Source organism: Phycodurus eques, chromosome 6 (genome assembly GCF_024500275.1).
Source record: "Phycodurus eques isolate BA_2022a chromosome 6, UOR_Pequ_1.1, whole genome shotgun sequence".
Taxonomy (NCBI): domain Eukaryota; kingdom Metazoa; phylum Chordata; class Actinopteri; order Syngnathiformes; family Syngnathidae; genus Phycodurus; species Phycodurus eques.
This window is the reverse complement of record NC_084530.1, coordinates 20218025-20239871: the sequence shown is the minus strand read 5'-3', so window position 1 is coordinate 20239871 and position 21847 is coordinate 20218025. Positions and strand designations below refer to the sequence as shown.

Sequence of the window (21847 nt, the reverse complement as noted above, 5' to 3'; positions counted from 1 at the left end):
CGACTAAAATACAGTAAAATTACTCTGCCCTTTAGTTGTTATGGAAAGGAAACAGGAACTTGCTTGCAGCACATTATCATCACCAACTGGCATTTTATCGTATTGCTTACTTGAAAAAGGATGAAACGCTGTGGCGACCCCTAACGGGACAAGCCGAAAGGAAAAGAAGAAGAAGCTGGCTATAGTAAGTGTGTGTAATAAAAGTAGGGCTACAACGATGAATATATAAAATCAATAATTGAAAGTGTTTGCAGCAAATTTCATGAGCGATTCGTTGTGTCGTGCTATTATCAACGTCAGTCACCCGCTCTGTTGATAAGTTGCACACACAGTGCTCTGCATGTACAGTAGCAGCGACCCAGAGTGCATGACCTATTTGTGTCATTAATAAGCTGAATTTGGATGATGTCAGCACTGCTGCTTAATGTTTGGGTCTTGATTAGCAAATCACAATCAAGTCCTGACGCTTTCAATATGTGCAGCGAGGGTAGTGTTACCCATATTCCAGAAGCCAAGGCAAATATAAGTGCTCATTTTTTTATCAAAAATATATATTTATGTGAAATTCCACATCTCTAGAGCCAGCTTCTGTAGCCGGGGATCGGATCGCCAAGGTCCCTGCCTTCGGCCACCGCCCAGCTCACACTGCACCCGACCCCTATGGCCCCTCCCACAGGTGGTGAGCCCATGTGAAGGGGGACCCACGATACCCTTTCAGGCTGTCCACCATGGGTGCAGGCCCGGCCACCAGGTGCTCTCCTTCGAGCCCCACCTGCAAGCTTTGCTCCAGAGGAGGGCCCCGGTGAACCCGAACCCCCTGATACGGGCTGTTCGGTCCCTGTATGACCAGTGTCAGAGCTTGGTCCGCATTGCCGGCAGTAAGTCGGACTCGTTTCCGGTGAGGGTTGGACTCCACCAAAGCTGCCCTTTGTCACCGATTCTGTTCATAACTTTTAAGGACAGAATTTCTAGGCGCAGCCGAGGCATAAAGGGGGTCCGGTTTTGTGGCCTCAGAATTGCATCTCTGCTTTTTGCAGGTGATGTGTTTCTATTCGCTTCATCAAGGCCGTGATCTCCAATTCTCACTGGAGTGGTTCGCAGCCGAGTTTGAAGGGGATGGGATGAGAATCAGCACCCCCAAATCTGAGACCATAGGTCCTCAGTCGGAAAAGGGTGGCGTGCCCTCTCCGGGTCAGGGGACGAGATCCTGCCCCAAGTGGAGGAGTTCAAGTATCTTGGGTTCTTGTTCACGAGTGAGGGAAAAATGGAACGGGAGATCGACAGGCGGATCGGTGCAGTGTCTGGGCGTCCCTGCAGAAGCTGCTGCCACCACGACCCGACCCGGATAAGCGGTAGAAAATGGGTGGTTGGATGGACATATTTATGTTCATACTAGCTAAACAGACTTTCATTCATCTTCCGTTCCGCTTATCCTCACTAGGGCCGCGGCCGTGCAACATTAACGGTGGTGGGCCCACTACAGCACTGTCACGGGCCACCGTTAATGTCAGACCAATCAAAATATCTAAGTAATGAAAATTTTCATCCACCGAAAATGGCGCAAAAGTGCATTTTTCAGTAGCGGACGGAAATGCTTTTACCACCAAAGCCGTCCGAGACACGATTTTGTGATGACGCAAGGAAAAACCGCGACCAGCAGGTGCCTAACTGGATGAATGAGCTTGAATTAGCCTCAAGTCGATAGCTGGAGCTAACGAAGCCAATGCCACTAGCCTCATATCAGCGGCAGCGGGACCACGGAATGGCAGCGAGGAACAAGGGCAGCAAGACAAAGTTAAGCGTCATCCCCATATTATTATGTCCAATAATGTACGGGCAACATCTGTTTACTAACGAGAACTTTATTCATCGTAGAAGTAAGACATCACACACCAAAACAACATGACACTTTACGACATTGTCGTAAGACTTGACGGAACACGGCATACAGCCGACGTGTGTAAAACATAGGTCTGCGCATGATGGTCAAAGGTGCTGAAAAATATGATACAATAGATATGATAGTACGTATGATTTTTTTATTCATTTTTTTTTTTTTTTTTGACAACTTGTCCTATGTATGGTGGTGTGTGTGTGTTTAAAAACAAACAAAACCCTCCCCAAAAAAACCGCTTGGGCGGTCACTAGAGGTGAACGGGCGCTGTAAACCATAGTTTTTCATTGTATGATTCTTATATATTGCTCTCACCACTACTGAATGGGAGTTAATTCACTGGAGCTTTTCTTCCGAGGCTAGCAGGCGAGCTAGCTGCCTTCTTAATCTAAGCACAAGCAAGTGATCCACCATGCTGTCACAGTTTATGGGCTGTGGCGGGGTCCAAGGCAAACCCAGCCTTTCATATCCACATGAACTCAGGTATTGTACTTCAGTTAAATTTTGACAAAGGGTGAATAGTGTATGTAATTTAGGCCCAAATTGTCCTGCTTGTTAAATCTGTTACAATTATCTGACAGCTTAAGTTACTTCGCCACATCCTGTTTCAATTGGTTTTGCGAACGGGGCAGTGTGAACCCTGCTTTGGGCAAAATGAAATATTTCAGTTTGGTGTCCTGCTGTAAATTTAAACTAACACAAAGAAAATACATTTAAATCACAAACTAAAATGTTTCAACAATTTGAATAAAAAAAAAAAAAAGCAAACGAATGACAGCTTTGTACTCTTTTCAGTGTGTCACTGGTGGCCTTCTATTGGTATTGCTGCGATTAAATCTGTATGACAAATACAGCAAATTACTAGTCCTTTGAGTCATTTGAAGACTTGATGCTGTCAATGCTTTTATCGGCATTGCTGAGAGTAGAAAGTGTATAGTAAAACTAAAATACAGTAAAACTACTCAGCCCTTTGACACGCCGATAGGGAATCGGGTGTTTTGAGAGCAATACTGTCACCTAATGGCCTTTTATCTGCATTGCTCCAGTTAGCAAATATATAACTACATCAGAATCAGAATCATCTTTATTTTCCAAGTATGTCCAAAACACACAAGGAATTTGTCTCCGGTAGTTGGAGCCGCTCTAGTACAACAGACAGTCAATTTACAGACCACTTTGCAGACAAAGACATTGACAAAAAACAATAATGCAAAAAGATGGAGAGTCCTCTCGCACTTAGAGCAGTTAGAATGACTAATATTGCAATAGACCGGTGCAATGACCATTGTACAAGGGGCGCTGAGACTTCAAGGAGTGTATGCGGTTTAAAGTGACGAGTAGTGCGATCATCTGGGACAATGTCGGTTGTGCAAATGTTACAGATACTCCTCAATCAGTGTGCAAATGGAGCAGATGCTACTCTGGCATGAGTGGCCAGTATATGCAAATAGTGCAGCATGGCGAGACCACTACAGTGAGTGCACGAGTAATACATAATTGGCCCCACAGAAATGTGACAACGAACTCCGTCAAAAAAAAGTGACAGCTTGTTGTAATGGAATTATAGGTTAGGTGTTTAAGAAGTTGATCGCAAGAGGGAAGAAGCTGTTGGAATGTCTACTAGTTCTAGTTTGGATTGATCGGTAGCGCCTACCTGAGGGAAGGAGCTGGAAGAGCTGGTGACCGGGGTGCGGAGGGTCCAAGAGGATTTTGCACGCCCTTGTCTTAGTTCTGGCACCGTGCAAGTCCTCAATGGTGGATAGGGGGGTACCGACAATCCTCATACTTAGTTTTGCCCCGATGAAGACGACAAACATGTCATGGAGACGAAACAGTAAGCCATTTGCAGTCTGAAACTATCCCCTAGTGCCGTTATATCGATATTGCTGACCATAAGCTTTCCCTGTTGCAGTATTCCATTCCCTTTTCAATGTCTATCATCAAATTTGAGAAGAAAAGCTTGACCGTGCTGTTTGTTTGTCTCTCAGAGTCAGGACTTCCTTTTGCACATGCCCGTGAGTAATGGCACCCTGGGGCCGGACATGGTAGCAGCAGCGGACAGGCTGAGCGCACCCACGCCACCCATGCTTCCCGCCCCTGACCTCGCCACACCCATGCCCGGTGACATGGCGTGCAGCTGCGAGGCCTGCAACGAGAGGCGGTAAGTTAACGGGGGGTGGGGGAAAAAACAGAGAAAACACCTGCTGCTCCAGTGAACTTTATTCTTAAAGATAACTGTTTTTCCTCACAATTTGCAGAGAGATTTCGTCCGAGTCTGAGCGGGAGTCGCAGCAGCTGCAGAAACACTGGTCGGAGGTGCGCTACCTGGTGCGCTGTATCTACCGGCAGGCCGGGACGCCGTTAGCGGACGACCGCGACCAGCCGCTGGAGAGAGACAAGGACAGCATGAAGGAGCTGGTAGACAGGTACGCAAACACCGAGATACTTTTACACAGAGAAATTGTCGCATCAAGCTCCCATGTGGGGCTGCATCAATTCTTTGAATAACTCAAATAGTTAGATTATAAAAAAAGTCTCTATCTTGAAGCGTCGCTGTTTTCCACACGGACTAATGTTAACTAATATCACTAATCCAGACTCAAACAGCAATAAGCGGAAACCAGGAGAAAAGCGCATAAAATGCAGAATTTCCAAACTTTGGGATCATTTTAGTCTTAAAAAACGAAGATATTGTAATGTGTCTACTGGAACGCAAGAACTGGACTATTGAACCAGTTTCTTTACATTTTCTTTTATGTTTTTTATATTTGTATTTTACTATTCAGTGCTAGTTTTGTTAAACTTGTAAGTCAAGGCACTCCTGTATTTGTGGAAAGGGACATTGGGCTTTGTTGTGTTGATTGTCCACTAGAGGTTTCTGTCACACAATTAAACAGGGTCACAATGGTTGCTTCAAAATGTTTAGAACTATATGAATTACTATGATGAATTTTCTTACCATGGTGACATAGTCAACCTCTCCTCTCAGACTCTGCGAGAAGGACCCCTACCAGCTGTACCAGCGTCTGGAGCAGCAGGCTCGCGAGTATGTGCTGGAGATGAAGGTGCGCCTCCTCAAGCACCTGTCGGCTGGTTCCAAGACGTCCCCAGGACCCGCAGAAGTGGGGACGGTGGCGGCAGTATCGGCCGCCGCTCATGGTCCCCCACAGGCTTATCAGTTTCTGTCCCTGCTGCTGGAGGAGTACAGTGCCCTCTGTCAGGCGGCGCGCACCATCAGCGGCTTCCTGCTCACCCTGGTCAGTTGGTCAGCTTGAAATAAAATGGTAGCGTGCCTCAAATAAACCATAATACAACACACTGGCTGCAGAGCACAGACGGCATCTGTAAAGCTGTGAAGTTCACAGAGAAAGTTAGCGCAGGGTTGGATAGGAATTGGTCAAATTAATTTGTATGAAAATGTTGATTCATTTTACAGAGTGAATTTTCTCTGTCACATTAATGCCTCTGGATATTCTCATTCATCCAGGTCATTTCATTCTCAGGGCATTGAATCTATCGCAGCTGGACTTTTATGTTTGCCTTAGCAGATGTTTCGCCTCTCATCCGAGCAGGCTTCGTCAAGGCTTAATAAGGACGCACTTGCCAGTGAGGGGCGACGTCTTCTAAGACAAACAAAACAGTCCAGATGCAATCGATTCAGTGCCCTGAGTATGTCACAGTGTTTCCCATACATCACACTTACAATCCTGCTCACTGAGCTGAAGTTTTATGAAATTTGCTGATATCAACTTTGTTCTGTCTCTCCCCCCCCCTCAGGAGAATGAGCACCTCCAGAAGTTCCATGTGACGTGGGAGCTGCACAACAAGCACCTTTTTGAGAACCTGGTGTTCTCAGAGCCCATCTTGCACAGCAGCTTACCTGCACTCGTTGCACAGCTCAAGTATGCTTCTTTTTTGCGCTAGTAGTAGTACAACTAAAAGAACTACATAATAATTAGGAAAAATAAGATATTGGCAAAAAATGCATATTAGGGGGAATAAAAATACTAGACAAACATGTAAACATAATTGGAAAATTAGGGGGAAAATGGAACAAATGGAAAGTATTGGGAAACAATAACATAAATATTGCTTGTTGGAAAAAAGATGAAAATATTAAGGAAAAACAAACAAAACTGAAAAATAAAAAATAAGGGAAAAAATTATTACAGTGAATATAAAACGGTTAAGAAATAGTACATAAATATTACATTATAGAAAGAAAAGCAAAACTATTAAGCAAAAATAAATTTGAACAAATACCAAAAATATTGAGGAAAAAAATATTCGACATTTAAAAATATTAGAAAAAAAGACCAATTCAAAAATAGACAGAGACAAAAATATCAGGGAAAAATACCAAAAATATTGTGAGAAAAATATTTCAGTTACATAGTACAAAAAAATCAAAATAATACAATTAATAATAGTGTAAAATGTTAGATAAAGAAATTAGATGAGAAATACACAGTGTAAAAATATACACAAATATTAACCAAAAACCACAATACTTTTTAAAAAGACACACTTAAAAAAATAATAAAAATGCAAAGTATTAGATGCAAAACTAAAATATTAAATAAAAAAATACAAAACTATTAGAAAATATTGAACAAAAGTATTAGAGAAAAACACCAATATTTTTAAAAATGAAAAATATCAGGATATTTAAAAAATACACAGTATTGCACACAATATTGAAAAGTACTAAAATTGCAGAAATATATTTTTTAAAGATTAAAAAATAAAGGTATTAGTAATTAGAAAAACCTTTAACAGCAGTATGACTAAACACCAGCTACGAAGTCTAAATTTGCAAGAATATGGACGAATAGGGGAAAAAAGTAAATGGCTACAAGGTCAAAACACACTGCAACTATTACACCCCTGATTCTTCACTCAATCTGTCTGCTAATACCAGCCGTGTCATCTTTTTTCAGACACGACACCGCCTCGCATGACTCATACAGCGAGGACATGTACAGGACCTTGCTGGAGAGCTACCAGCGGCTAGAGCACGAGATGGCGAACGTGGACGGCAAGTGGCAGGAGTGCGAGAAGAGGATCGACGACTACGTAGACGAACAGGTACGCCAAAATAATCATCAAATGAATCTAACATGGTAATTAAGAAGGGGCTCAGATATGCGTTATGGTCTTGCAGTTACTGTTCAAAGTCGAGGGCCAGAGTTTTACCAACCAAAGAACAGAGCCGCACAAGTCGCCACTCGGCAAAAATGTAAGCTCCCATGTTCACTATTTGATGATTGAACTGAAAGCGTTGTAATTTTACATGGCTCCTACAGACTTTAAAGACGAAGCAGCGAATGCTCAAAGAAGACTGGGAGTTCTTCAAGCAGCGGCGATACATCGAAGAACAGGTAGGGGACACACAAAAAAATAAGATACACGTGGCCATCAGGATTTGATGCATTTTGCTCCCCTCTTGGCAGTTACCTAACAATAAGAAGCTGCCCTGTGGAGACAACTTCACAGACACCATGAGAATGCTCTCGTCGCGTCTGAGTATTCCCGACTGTCCTAACTGCAATTATCGAAGAAGGTGAGCAGCCATTTTAACCTTCTTATTGTATTAGTAGCTAACATTTTTACATCTATTTTGTAGTTTTTCATATTGTGTACTTTTTTGTTTTAGTTTTGCATTATATTGTCACATTTTGGGGGGTGCTTATTATTTTCTAATATTAACATCTTCCATCTTTTTGTCTTATTTTTGTATTTCGACTCATATTTTGTATTTTATAGTATTTATATTTTCAAAAAATGACATATTTTGGCATTTTTTAATGTTTGTGTAATATTTTTGTCTAATATTCTTAATTTTAAAACTTTTTACTTAGGATAATATAGCTAACATTCTTGCATTTCTTTCATTTTTTTTCTCTGTATCTTTTATTTTTTCTCCGGTTCTATAAGCAAAGCAAATGTATTTATATAGCCCATTTCATTCACAAGGTAACGCAACGTGCTTTACATGATTAAAAGCATTTAAAAACAAAGAACAAAACAGCTTAGAAATATTAAAAAAAGGAAAAAAATTAAAGTTCAATTAAAACCGCATGCAGTGCAAGAAATATAATTTAAAAGTGGAAATGTTCTAAAAAGCATGAGAAAAACAGAAGTTTTTAACCTGGACTTAAAAACATTCACACTTGGGGCTGACGTCACTTCTGTTGGCAATTTATTCCATTTGTGTGCAGCATAATCTATATATAGGATTTTCTAGTTATTTGTTTTTCCCCCTGAATATTTTGGTACTTTTTTATAGGGTTCTCAATCTGTGTTAATATTCTGCAGTTATGATTTTATATTTGTGCTATTTTTTTCTTCTTTCTTCTAATACTGGTGTATTTTTTCCTATTTGTGTATGTTTATGTAATATTTTGATATTTTTTCTATTTTCTTTTCAATATATTTGGTGTTTTGTATAAGAATTTGTCTAATGTAGCTATTTTTGTGTAGTGTGTTAAAGGTTATTGCTTTGGCTGTCGTGTACCTAATGGTTTAACTTGTGCCACTCCCACAAGCAAATCCCTGAGTAATATTTCTTTAATCAATAATGGTGGTGATTTAGCTGACCACGGTGGTGATTTGAAATTCATAGAATTACCGTGACTGTTTTGGCCACCTGCAGGTGCACGTGCGATGACTGCAGCCTCTCGCATATCCTAACATGCGGCATCATGGACTCGCCCATATCAGAGGACCTCCCCATCAAACTGCCCCTGCAGGGTGAAGCCGCCCCTCAGGACTACCTGGCCCAGGTACACCGACCCAGCCTCTCCTCGGGCAGCTCAGCGTCGGGCTCCAACTCCAGCTCCCCCATCACCGTCCAGCGGCATTCCCGACTCGTCCTGCCCGCCGGGGACGGCAACACTTTGTGAGTCCTTAAAATGATAATTGTAATAGTCTGTAATTTAACTGGCCAATTGTAGGGCAAATATAAACGTACATTCCCACGCACATTCACACCTATGGGCAATTTAGAGTCTTCAATTAACCGACCAGTCTTCAATTGACCTACCATGCATGCTTTTGGGATGTGGGAGGAAACCGGAGTACCCCGAGAAAAGCCCACGCAGGCACGGGGTGAACACGCAAACTGTAATAGTAATTGTAGAACAAAGAGATTGCTGCTCAAATTATAATGAGGAATGTTTCATAATGAAATAAACCAGTTAATGAAAGAATGTAACAAATCTTCTCTCAAATTAAAACTATTAATAAATAAAATAATGAAAAAATTAATAAATTATTGTAAATGTAACAGTTAAAATTGAGTTGTCCTTCTCATTTAGAAATAACACATTGTCCCTCGAATGATAATTTTGAATTCATAAAAAATAAACAGTTACAAATAATAAAAGAATAAGATAACTTGTCCTTTAAGGCGGCACGGTGGACGACTGGTTAGAGCGTCTGCCTCATAGTTCTGAGGACTGGGGTTCAATCCAGCCTGTGTGGAGTTTGCATGTTCTCCCCGTGCTTGCGTGGGTTTTCTCCGGGCACTCCGGTTTCCTCCCACATCCCAAAAACATGCATGGTAGGTTAATTGAAGACTCTAAATTGCCCGTAGGTGTGAATGCGAATGGTTGTTTGTTTGTATGTGCCCTGCGATTGGCTGGCAACCAGTTCAGGGTGTACCCCGCCTCCTGCCCGATGATAGCTGGGATAGGCTCCAGCACTCCCGCAACCCAAGTGAGGATAAGTGGCTCAGAAAATGGATAGATGGATGGATGTCCTTTAAAGTGAACTCTGATTGCAATGACATGTTTGGTATATATAACCCCAATTCCAATGAAGTTGGGACGTTGTGTTAAACATAAATAAAAACAGAATACAATGATTTGCAAATCATGTTCGACCTATATTTAATTGAATACACTACAAAGACAAGATATTTAATGTTCAAACTGATAAACTTTATTGTTTTAGCAAATAATCATTAACTTACAATTTTATGGCTGCAACACATTCCAAAAAAGCTGGGACAGGTGCCAAAACAGACTGAGAAAGTTGAGGAATGCTCATCAAACACCTGTTTGGAACATCCCACAGGTGAACAGGCTAATTGGGAACAGGTGGGTGCCATGATTGGGTATAAAATGAGCTTCCTTGGATTGTGGCGCAGTATGGCATTTTTTACTCTTGGCTTAAGTGGCTAGCTTAGCCCCGCAGAGAGCAGCAACGTAACAGCTTTACAACAGCCATTCTACGTCATCATTCCCAGAATGCTTTGCGCACACTAAAACAATGAATGAATTATAAATATACACCACTGTATTTCAGTAGTAGAGGTCAGTAGTTGTAAAATTACATGTATTTGTCATTTCAATCACTCACTTTAAATTGTAATTACCGTATTTTCCGGACTATAAGTCGCTGCGGAGTAAAAGTCGCACCAGCCAAAAAATGCATAATAAAGAAGGAAAAAACATATATAAGTCACATTGGAGTATAAGTCGCATTTTTGGGGGGAAATTAATTTCATAAAATCCAACACCAAGAACAGACATTTCATCTTGAAAGGTAAAAAGTAGAAAACAACAGGCTGAATAGGTGTACGGTATGCTAACACATTCAGCTAATGTTACATGACGCATAAACAACGAACTGAGAACGTACCTGGTATGCTAACTAACATATTAACAGTTATTCAGATAACTATAGCATAAAGATCATTGCTAACAAGTTTACCAAACCGTCAGTGTCACTCCAAATCACTAAATCCAATGAAATCTTCATCCTCGGTGTCACTTCTAAACAACTCCGCCAACTCTGGAGGTAGACGATGCGCCGCTTCCTCTTCCACGTCGCTTCCGTCAGACTCATTGTCAGTTGCAGGTACAGATACACAGGCCTAGAGCACACTCTTGCGGTTGTCGGTGTGAAAATAACATCTGAAATTATATAACAATGTGTTAATAATTTCACATATAAATCGCTCCGTAGTATAAGTCGCACCCCGGGCCAAACTGTGGAAAAAAAAGTGCAACTTATAGTCCGAAAAATAGGGTATATATGTGAAATGTCACATTTAAAATGTGTGTGTTCTATCAATTTAAAAAAGAGATATATATAATATTAAAATGTATTAGGGGTTCAACGATACACAAAATTCATGGTTCATTTCGATACTTAAGTCTCACGGTTCGATATTTTTTTCAGTATAAAAATGATACATTTTCTTTCCTTTTTTCACAAATTATATTGAAATTACCAAGATGTAAAAATAATATGAATAAAAAAACAAATGTATCTGATGAAGAAATCACCCATCTTTGGTGTTGCATTCTGAGCAACAGAGAATATTTTCCTTAAAAAATAAAAGTTATACCCTAGCTAGCCCAGCAGCCGTAACAGCATTATCTATATTCCTGGCATTGTCAGTGGTCACAGCTATAGTTACTGGTACATCTCAATGAATTAGAATCATGACAAAAGCTTCATTTAGTTAGTTTAATTCAAAAAGTGAATCTCATACAAATGCACAACAAACAGTCAGAGAACTATTTCATGGTATTTTTCATATAGATGTATAATTTTGACGATTATAGTTTACAACAAAAGAAAACACAAAATTCACCAGCTCTCGAAAATAGAATATTACGTAACAAACAATCAAGTAAAAGGATTTTCAATGTAGAAATTAGGAAGGAATTTGCCCTCAGGTTTTAATTAATCTATATAATGTATGAGTACTAAAATAAATTGACTTTTCTATCCTTTTTCAAATTTATTGAGATGTACCTGTAAATTTGGTTGCACTAAACCTCCAGAGCTTCTGTCAGACCTTTGGTTAAATCATCAGTAGTGTCTCTCGAGGAGGCGCCTGAAGAATGTTGTTTTTCATCTGCCATTCCTCAGTGACCTACTGCCGTAAGTCAAGTAGTTCTGTTTAGCTCTCTTCTGAGGTCAGCACAACAGCGAGGTTCGTGACATAATCTTATTAACTGGGCTCAAGTGTCCACTCTGCAGCATAGTATGATACTAGACGTTGTCCCCAAGTTAGAAAAGGTTCGCATGTCGAGAGCAATAAAAGTAGTAATAGCCCGGTCATTTTTTTTTGCCCCGTTTGAATCATGCTGTCCAAGTATGTCGGATAACGTTTGTTGGACGCGTGCTCCTTGTTTTTGTCTGGCACTAATTTTCTCATTGGGGAGATGTCGATGTAAATATGATGTCATGTTTGCTTGTATTTCCACTTACCGTTTTACTTTTTTCTACGACACGCTTGCCATCCGAGACATACTTACATACTACTACTAAAACCAAAGTACTTCCAAAGGCCAGGAATGAGGGATGTTAGAGGATTTTCGATATAAGGAGGGTCTATGGAACTAGCCATGTTGCAATGACGCGTTAGCTCCTGTCTCAGCAGCTTGGGGTGCATTCGGAAATATTCTCCAGTGCTGCTCTGCTACACTAGGGACTGCGCATTTGAGAGTATAGTTAGGGTAATCTCAGGAGTTTTAAAGTGATGCGACTGTGGATGGTCTGAATGCGAGGGGAGCAGCATAGTGGATCTGCACTCAACCGTAAGGCGGAGTAGCTTAGCACAGCACCCCATCGTCAGAGGTTGATATAAAATTACATAGTCATTTTGTGCATACCGAACTGTGCCCATTGTATTGAACAATTCGATACAGATACTTGTATTGTTGCACTTCTAATATATACAGTCCCTTCCAAAACTATTGGAACGGCAAGGTCATTTCCTTTGTTTTTTTTTTTTTTTGCAATATTCAGTAACTACATCAAGCCTGCGACCCATTGACTTCACCCGACTGTTGCATTCTTCATTTGAAATGCTTTTCAGGGCCTTTACTGCAGCCTCTTTCAGTTCTTGTTTGTTTCTGGGGGTTTATCCCTTCAGTCTCCTCTTCAGGAGGTAAAATGCATGCTCTATTGGGTTACGCTCCGCTGATTGAATTGGCCAGTCTTAAGACCTTCCACTTTTTCCCCTGATGAAGTCCTTTGTTGTGTTGGCAGTGTGTTTTGGGTCATTGTCGTGTTGCATGATGAAGCTTCTCCCGATTCGTTTGGATGCAATTTTCTGTAAATTGCCAGATATGCCATATATATAAGCTATAGGTATTCAGACCCTTTGCTCAGTATTTAGGAGAAGCACCCTTTTGAACTAATACAGCCATGAGTCTTTTTGGGAATTATGTTTTTCATACCTGTATTTGGGGATCCTCTCCAGTTCTGTCAGGTTGGATGGTGAACGTTGGTGGATAGCCATTTTCAGGTCTCTCCAGAGATGCTCAATCATTTAAGTTCTTTTTTTTCCTCATTTATGTACACACAGCACACCATATTTGCTGAAAAAAACTGGATTGTTAACATTTTTGCAGATTTGTTAAAAAACGAAAACTGAAATATATTCAGTATAGTATTCAGACCCTTTGCTTAGTATTTAAAAACAAACTGAATTGTCGAAATTTCTTAATGAAAAACTGAAATATCACACAACCATAAGTATTCATATCCTTTACTCAGTATTTAGTAGAAGCACCCGTTTGAGCTAATACAGCTATGAGTCTTTTTGGGAATGATGTTTTTCACACCTGGATTTGGGGATCCTCTGTCATTTCTCCTTGCAGATCGTCTCCATTTCTGTCAGGTTGGATGGTAAACCTTGGTGGGCAGCGATTTTCAGGTCTCTCCAGAGATGCTCAATTGGGTTTAAGTCAGGGCTCTGGCTGGGCCATTCAAGAACAGTCATTAAGTTGTTCTGAAACCACTCCTTTGTTATTTTAGGTGTGCGCTTAGGGTCATTGTCTTGTTGGAAGGTAAACCTTCGGCCCAGTCTGAGGTCCTGAGAACTCTGGAGAAGGTTTTCGTCCAGGATATCCCTGTACTTGACCGCATTCATCTTTCCTTCGATTGCAAGTCCTGTCCCTGCAGCTGAAAAACACCCCCTCAGCATGATGCTGCCACCCAGTCACGGGGAGAACATGCGAACTCCACAGGCGGGGCCGGGATCTGAACCCCGGTCCCAAGAAATCTGAGACGGATGTGCTAACCACGCGGTCACCGTGCCTGCTAATTAGCAATAGTTTAAACCTAATGCACATTTGCCACAAGGGGGTGCTACCAGTGCCAATGCTAAAATGCATTAGCACAAGGTGTGCTCTTTCATTTAAGATCATTCAGTTTCTTTTGATTCCTGAATCTTTCTTCCTATTCCTCCCCCAAGTGTCAGTGATGACGATGAAGTGCCTCCAATGTCCGCCAAGTTCGGGGACATGTACCCAGTGAGCGGTTACCAAGACAACGGTGTGGCGACGGTCAACGGACACCGTAATGACGTGAACAGCAGTGGCGGCTTCAACACGGCACAAAACGCAGTGGTAAGTTCTATGTTTTCGTAGTTTTTCCACCCGCTTCCCAATTTACTAAATGCCTCCCTTATGTGACTCTTTCATACTGCAGTCGCCTCCCAGCAGCAGTAGCTCGTCTGAGGGCGACATAGAGGAAGGAAGGCGGCAACAGGAGACGAACAGTCCTCCTCCGTCTTACAACCACCAGCAGCAGGTACCAACAAAACTTGATTTGTGCTGGTATGGCTCTCCCATAACCACACGTGGGCACTGAAAAGTCACTTATCAGAGACAAGGCCTATCGTAGCAATGCGCAAATGCCATGCAAATGTTGGTGCATTTTTCCGTAGTTGTATTTTCTTTACCATATTAATACTGTGTGCGATAATGAATGTTTTATTACCGCTGCTTTTCTAATATTGTTGTTTTTCATGGAATGATTAAGAATTTTTTTCCAGCATTCTATTTTTGTAATTTGTATTTTTTGTCTATTTTTTTAAGTATTGTTTTCCTCGCCTAATATCTTGGTGTATTTTGTCGAGTATTTAGCACTTTGAATTTGGTTTGAATATTTTTGTCATGATTTAATTTTTCTCCAGTATTTATAATTTCCTTAATTAATTTTTTATATGGTCTTAAACGTTTTCTAATAATTGTGTATTTTCTTTGGTCCGATATTTGTATCATATTATGTACTTATGTATTTTTTACCTAATTGGACTTTTCCCCTTAATATTTTTTTATATATTTTGAAGGCTCTAAAATTTTGTTTAAGTTCTTTTGTATTAATGTCTTTTATTTTTACTCTATTTTTGTATTTTCCGGTTATTTTATTTATTTATTATTTTTTTTACTTTTTACCTACTATTTTGCTATATTTTGTTGAAATGTTTTCAAATTGTGTTTTTAATATTTTTGTTGTAATTATACGTTGTCCAATTTATCTTTTCCTAATTTAGTTTTTTCTTTTTACGAAATAGTTTTTTCTAATAATTATTTTTTCTTTCTTTAGTTCAATATATTTGGTTTTTTTTTTTGTCTCATATTTGCTACTTATGTATTTTTTACCTTATTAGATTCTCCCCTGGTATTTTTTTATTTTTATTTTTAAAATTGATCTAATATTTCACTTATCACTTTCTATATGTATGTATTCCTACTTTTTCCTTCTTATTTTTGTATTTTTCCCCCCCATTTTGCCTAATATTTTGGTGTTTTGTCAAAATATTTTGTTTTTAATTGTTTTGAATTTTTTTCCCAATATTTGTTGATTCATTTTGTTTGTAGTTGTATTTTTTGCCTTATTAGATTTCTTCCTTAATATTTTTGTATTTGTTTCTTTTAAAATTTTTTAAAAAAATATTTTGATTTTGTAATGTTTATGTAATTTTATTTTGCTTTTCTAATATTCGGCCTTTATAATGTATATTTTTGTCTAATATGGTATGGTAATGGTATATTTTTCTAATGTATATTTTGATTTATTTGTGTATTTTTAGTCTGTTTTGACATATTTCTATCCTAAAATATTTCAATATTTGTAGTTTACTATTGTATTTTTTTCCCCCTAAAGTTTTATATTTTTCGTTTAGTGTTACAGTTTAAGACTGCTGTAAATTTCCCACCCTCACTAACAGCATTACAAACTTGTCTCCACCAAAAGGTAGAGCAGGTCCAGCATGCGTGCGAGTGCCACGTGTGTAACCAGGACACAACTTCTGCCAACATCCTTGGCCCAGTCGGGTGCCTTCCCCCTGGGCGACTCCACTCAGCGCCTCCACCCGCTGCCGTGGGCCACCAGTTTTTCACTGACAACAGCAAAACGACGACCAGCCCCGCCCTCCACCTCTACCCGCACATCCACGGACACCTACCACTGCACAACTTCTCCAGGCCGCTGCTGCACCCCACCCTCTACCCGCCTAGTCCTCCCCTCATGCACAACAAGGTAAAAGCAGTTAGGAAAAAATGCCTGGCAACCATTCCAGGATGTACCCCGCTTCTCTCGCCAAAAGTCAGCTGAAGTAGGCTCCAGTTACCCCTGACTCAAAGTTAGTGTAGGTGTTGTATCAGAGTAGCTTTATACACAGTTGACTGGCAACCAGTCCGAGGTATACCCCATTTCTCCCGCCAAGTCAGTTGGTATAGGCTCCAATTCATGTGTGACGCTAATAGGGACAAGTAGTATAGAAGATTGAAGGATGTATTGCATCAGAGTAGCTTTATATCATTTGGCTGGCGACCGGTCTAGGGAGTACCCTGCTTTAGGCTCCAATTACCCATGACACTGAAGACAAGAGCTATACAAAATGAATGGATAATATCTTATCACATTGGTGTAGCTTTATACACGGTAGGCAAGCGACCAGTTGAGGGTGTGTCCCGCTTTTCTTTCCAATTGTTAGCTGGGTTAGGCTCCAATTATCCGCCGCCCTATGGAGGACAAGCCGTATAGAAAATGGATTGCATCACATCGCATTGGAGTAGCTTTACACGTAATTGATGGGGGATCAGTTATGTACCCAGCTTCACCTACCAAAATTTAGCTGGAATAAGCTGCAGTTACCCCTGACCCAAATTAGGACAAACGCTATAGAAGATTGATGTAAGGTTATTGTATCTGTTTAGCTTTTTTAAATAAATATATATATATATATATTTTCTATATATATATATATATATATATATATATTTTCTATATATATATATATATATATATATATATATATGACTTGTCACCAGTCCAAGGTGTACCCTGCTACAAGTCAGCCGGGATAGCTTCAAGTTACCCAAATCCCGTATAGAAACGAGATGGTATTGCAGCATCAGAGTATCTTTATTGGAGATTGACTGGTGACCAGTCCAGAGTAAAGCCCGTTTCTCTTGCCAAATGTCAGAATAGTATTAGTATTTTCCCATATTCTCAACATACTGACACTTGTTCTCTTTCTCCTGTCCAAGCCTCTGCCTCCCAACCCCGCGACCAACCATTCGGCAGCCACGCAGCCGGCCTTCAGCCCCACGCTACCTGAGCACGTGTACCAAAACAGCTTCGGCGGCGTTGGTGGTGCTGGTGGTGGAGGTGGAGCAGGTGACTGGAACAACTCACTGCAGTGCCTCTCACTCAACTTTGAGAGTCTGTGGGATGCCGCCGTTATGAAGAGCTTGGATCAATCAATCAGTCAAGTGCTGCTGCCAGAGTTGCTGCAAGGTAAGGCACACAGGACTGGCCAGAAGGCGGCAGAACGGCTGTGGCCAGAAGGTGGTGCTATTGTTTGCTATTGTCCATGTAAGTGAGTTTTCAAAATACCATGCCACACCCAAACATATAATGAACAAGGAAGGCCTTATTCAACTTCATGGAATTCTAGAAAATGCTTGAATTTTGTTTCTAAAATTACACTCTCAAAGGATGGACATTTTAAAACAGACCCCAGACACCAAATGGCCCCAAACTGACTCTCGGAGATCCAATGAAAACAGACTTCACACAGAAAATGTTTCACGACTGATAATCTTGAACCCAAAACCATTACCGAACCAATGAAAATCATCAATTTGCTGTCATCCATATGCTCAAAAAGAAGTATTATCTAAATTTAGTAGGTTTTTCCAATAAATATTCTGCTTTCGTGTGTATGTATTTGTTCCTTTTTTTTAATCCCTTATCGGGGCAGTCCACGCTTAATGAAGAAATAAAATAAGTTCACAGTTGCTTAATGTCACAAAACTGTTACCAGTCGTCACCAAAATTTATGTGGACATCTCTAATTATGCCCTCTTTCCCATCTGAAAATATTAAAACGAAATCCCTAATATCTTTTATTCCATGGACACTAAGGAGTTTCCTCTTCATAGACGTTCGCTATAGGCCTACAAAAAAAGCTTAACGTTGCTCATTGTCACAAAACTCCGACCAATCATCACCAAAATTTATGTGGACCTCTCTAAATCTGCCCACTTCAACCTCTGAAAATAATCAAAATGAAATTCCAAATATTTTGGATTTTATGGATATTATATTAATATAGGCCTGTGAGGAGTTCATAATTCTGGGTGAGTGGTGAAAATGTACTGTTTGTAACATGAGACATTACATGTCAAATTGGAATTGAAGTACACCTTTTTCACCACTCCTAGGTACCGGTATACGTTTATACAATGTGAAAGAATTTTTTTTTTCATTTTCCTTATACCTGTTCCACGAAAGCAATATTAATCAGATTACCATGTTTAGACTAGTAGTGGCACATATGTATTCTTTAAAAAAAATACAAGTTTAGGGGTTTAGTTCCCCTTTAACAAACGTGTTCATTCGTTCCCAGATGAAATCCTGGACCCTCCCCTCGCCGACGTCCCTCTCCCGCAAACACCTGCTGGCCCCCAACCGGACCACCACCACCACCCCCAGCTGACCGCCGCCCCTGCTTCCCACCCTTCCTCGTCGTCATCTTCGTCCCTGTCCTCATGTTCGTCGTCGGAGGCCCGCGAGCAGAAGAAGAGCGGCGCCAAGAAGAAGTGTCTGTACAACTTCCAAGATGCCTTCATGGAGACCAACCGGGTGGCAATGGCGACGTCGGCGTCCATGGCGTCCGTGTCATGCACCGCCACCACTGTCCAGTCAAGTAATAACCTACCTATCCACCTATCATCTAAAACCTCTTTAGGTAATCTATAAGACTAGGTTAGCGCTTATGAAAATATACATTACTCACCAAAGGTTTTGGATATTGGGCTTTCTGATTAAATTTCAGGTTGAACCTTAAATGTGAACTTACTGCAATTTCTCATGTATAATACGCAATTTTCCCCCACCCCCGAAAAATCTTCAGTTTTCAATAGTGCGCATTCTACATGGGGATAGGAAAAGTAAAAAAAAATAAAAATAAAATCCTTCATATTAAAATGAGATATACCGAACATATATCTTTGTAATATAAACTATATCCCCAAAAGTATTTGCTCACTTGCCTTGACTCGCATATTATTTTAAGTGATATTCCGTTCTAAATCCAAATTATTTAATATGATGTTGGGCTACCCTTTGCAGCTGTAATGGCTTCAACTCTTGTGGGAAGGGTGTCAACAAGGTTTATGAGTGAGTTTCTGGGAATTGTTGCCCATTCTTTCAGGAACATATTTGTGAGGTCACACGCTGATGTTGGATGTTGATGCGCGTAGTGGCATCATCGTTAAAACATGGCGGCTTGCTATCAGAGTATTTCCCAGCATGCCTAGTGTCGTTGTAAATAGTTGTAAATGCTGTTTTATGCCAGTTAGTCCCCTAATCTTAATAGACCTTATGTGTGTTTATCCCTCCTCTACATCTTGTTGTTCTGTGATAACTATTTTTATTATTATTCTGGAACCCGAAGTGAATGTATTATCCCGACAGATGACCTATCTAGTTTTCATTACATTGTTCATGTCAGCTCACGTCAATGCTAACATGGGATGGGTAAGCCCCAACCTTAAGCTGCAATGTCCAAACTAAACTCTAGGGACATCACAGAAATCCATCCATCCATTTTCTTTACCTCTTATCCTCACTCGGCTCGCGGGCTGCTCAATATTAAATATATTACATACATACCTATATTATTCTTCTAGTGACTGTTGGGTATTCACTACTTTCCAAGATTTATTTTGGAATACATTCAGGGCACTCAATAGGGGATAACCTATACTCACTACACATTCAAACAGCACCACAAAATGTGGCTAACTGCAACTGTATAGAGCACTATAGTGGATACGGAGTAATTCCAAACAAAACCTAAACTTCTGAATGCACGTCCAACTTTTGATGTTTGATCCATGAAGGGACCAATATGTTTCCAAAGACATTCACCTCTATTCCTTTCTGTGACTCTTCCAGTCTCCCTGTCTCTCTGTTTTAACCTGCTGATTTCACTGAGACTCTAAGCTCAGTGGCCACTTACCTCTGAGAACATCCTGTTTGAAGCCTCACTTTGATCAATTGTTAGGTTTTTTCTCTCGGTCTCATGATGTCAAAATGTGAGCAACATAATGAAGAGGACTGTGTAAATACCAACTCTGATTGAACCAGGAATTATTTTTGGGGGGTCTATAATCGATCGTATATCTGTTTTGATTTTTTTCATTTAGCTCCTTGTTAGATAACAGCAAGTTATGCAAAAAATACTGAAATAATCAGCAGTTGGACATGTGCGTTCAAAGGTTTACAGGTCAAATTAAGTTAACTTGTAAAGGTAATAGTGCATTTGATCAGAAATGTCACCCAGAAACCCTCTCTCTCTCTCTCTCTCTCTCTCTCTCTCTCTCTCTCTCTCTCTCTCTCTCTCTCTCTCTCTCTCTCTCTCTCTCTCTCTCTCTCAACAAGAGAGAGAGAGAGAGAGAGAGAGAGAGAGTTTGACTTTGAGGCAGGATGGGGACACATGGTCTGGTAATATGAAATGAAGCCATATGACATTTATGCTCATAGAATGTTAACACTAAGATGAAAATCACGTGATTTTTGATCATGTGATCGTATCGGGACATCGCTACTTTTTATTTTTTTTTTAATGTTTTTGTGACTAAGGCAGTGTTTGTTTACTGAATTGTAGATAAGGGGGAGCATCTATTGGAAGCTAGGCTTTTATTTTCCTTATTTGTAATAATTATAAGCCTCCTGTTATGGGTGTTTTTTGTGAGAAATTATCATGGTCAGTGTTACCCTGGGCCTTTTTAATAATCAATAATAAATGCTTAAAAAATAATAAACCCAAAATGCTCATTCAAAAATAATTTACAAAAAAACTAAAATACTTTCAGAAAAGGTTTTATCCGGACATTTTGTTTTACGTTTAAAATAATTTCTGTACATGGGCTGTAACTCTTGAACCATGAGCCTGTAACGCTTGACCCACAGGCTGTAATTCTTGACCCAAGGGCTGTAGCTTTTGACTAATTTGCTGTAATTCTTGACCTGTGGGCTGTAATTCGTGACCCATTAGCTGTAGTAATTGACCCAAGGGCTGTAAATCTTTACTTGTGGGCTGGAGTTCTTAGTTCAAGAATTATAGCCCATGGGTCCAAAGAGCCCATGGATTAAGAATTACAGGATCGTGGGTCAAATGTCATGCCCCATAGGTCAAAGGTTGACCTGTGGGGCTGTAACTCTTGACCCATGGTATTACACAGCATGGAAGTTTTACTTTGTAAACGGTAAATCTAATCCTATGTTTCCCTTAAATCTTCATCCATTTTCTTGTGTCTCACCAGATGACGTGTTTCACAGTTTGGGTAAAGAGGACCACCGGCAAGCCTCCTCAGCCGCCCCCCGAAACAACCCCACCTCACTCGGTCCCCTCCCACCGCTCTCCGGTCCTTCCCTTCCGCCAGCCCCAGCCACCCACATCCCTGCCATAGTGCCGCAGTCGTTCCCCAAAATGGCCGCCCCAGCGCCGGACTTAGGGGAGGTCCACCCCGGTCTGTGCCTCCCGCCAGCCGAACCAGCCATCTCCTCAGTGGACGGTCCACTCAGCGCTCCGCCCAGCGTCTGCAGGTGGGCCCGTATGACGCTTTCAGTGGAAATTCAAGGTGTTAAGTCTTGTCTGAATATTTGTTTTTTTCCCGTCGC

General features: G+C 40.5%; 1 protein-coding gene across 3 annotated transcripts in view; it reads left to right on the top strand.

The window, feature by feature from the left end:
* fam193a (family with sequence similarity 193 member A) overlaps positions 1-21847 on the top strand; it is a 36294-nt gene that overhangs the window by 7425 nt on the left and 7022 nt on the right. The window contains exons 4-18 of one of the 3 annotated variants that reach the window (XM_061680053.1): positions 3883-4055; positions 4153-4320; positions 4884-5151; positions 5672-5796; positions 6835-6982; positions 7059-7133; positions 7201-7275; positions 7348-7457; positions 8550-8795; positions 14118-14271; positions 14354-14455; positions 15905-16189; positions 17203-17452; positions 18567-18866; positions 21490-21772. In XM_061680053.1, coding sequence (XP_061536037.1) covers positions 3883-4055; positions 4153-4320; positions 4884-5151; positions 5672-5796; positions 6835-6982; positions 7059-7133; positions 7201-7275; positions 7348-7457; positions 8550-8795; positions 14118-14271; positions 14354-14455; positions 15905-16189; positions 17203-17452; positions 18567-18866; positions 21490-21772 — 2762 coding nt within the window. Of the gene's footprint in view, positions 1-3882; positions 4056-4152; positions 4321-4883; positions 5152-5671; positions 5797-6834; positions 6983-7058; positions 7134-7200; positions 7276-7347; positions 7458-8549; positions 8796-14117; positions 14272-14353; positions 14456-15904; positions 16190-17202; positions 17453-18566; positions 18909-21489; positions 21773-21847 lie in introns of all 3 variants that reach the window. The other 2 variants (XM_061680051.1, XM_061680054.1) reach the window with 2 other exon arrangements.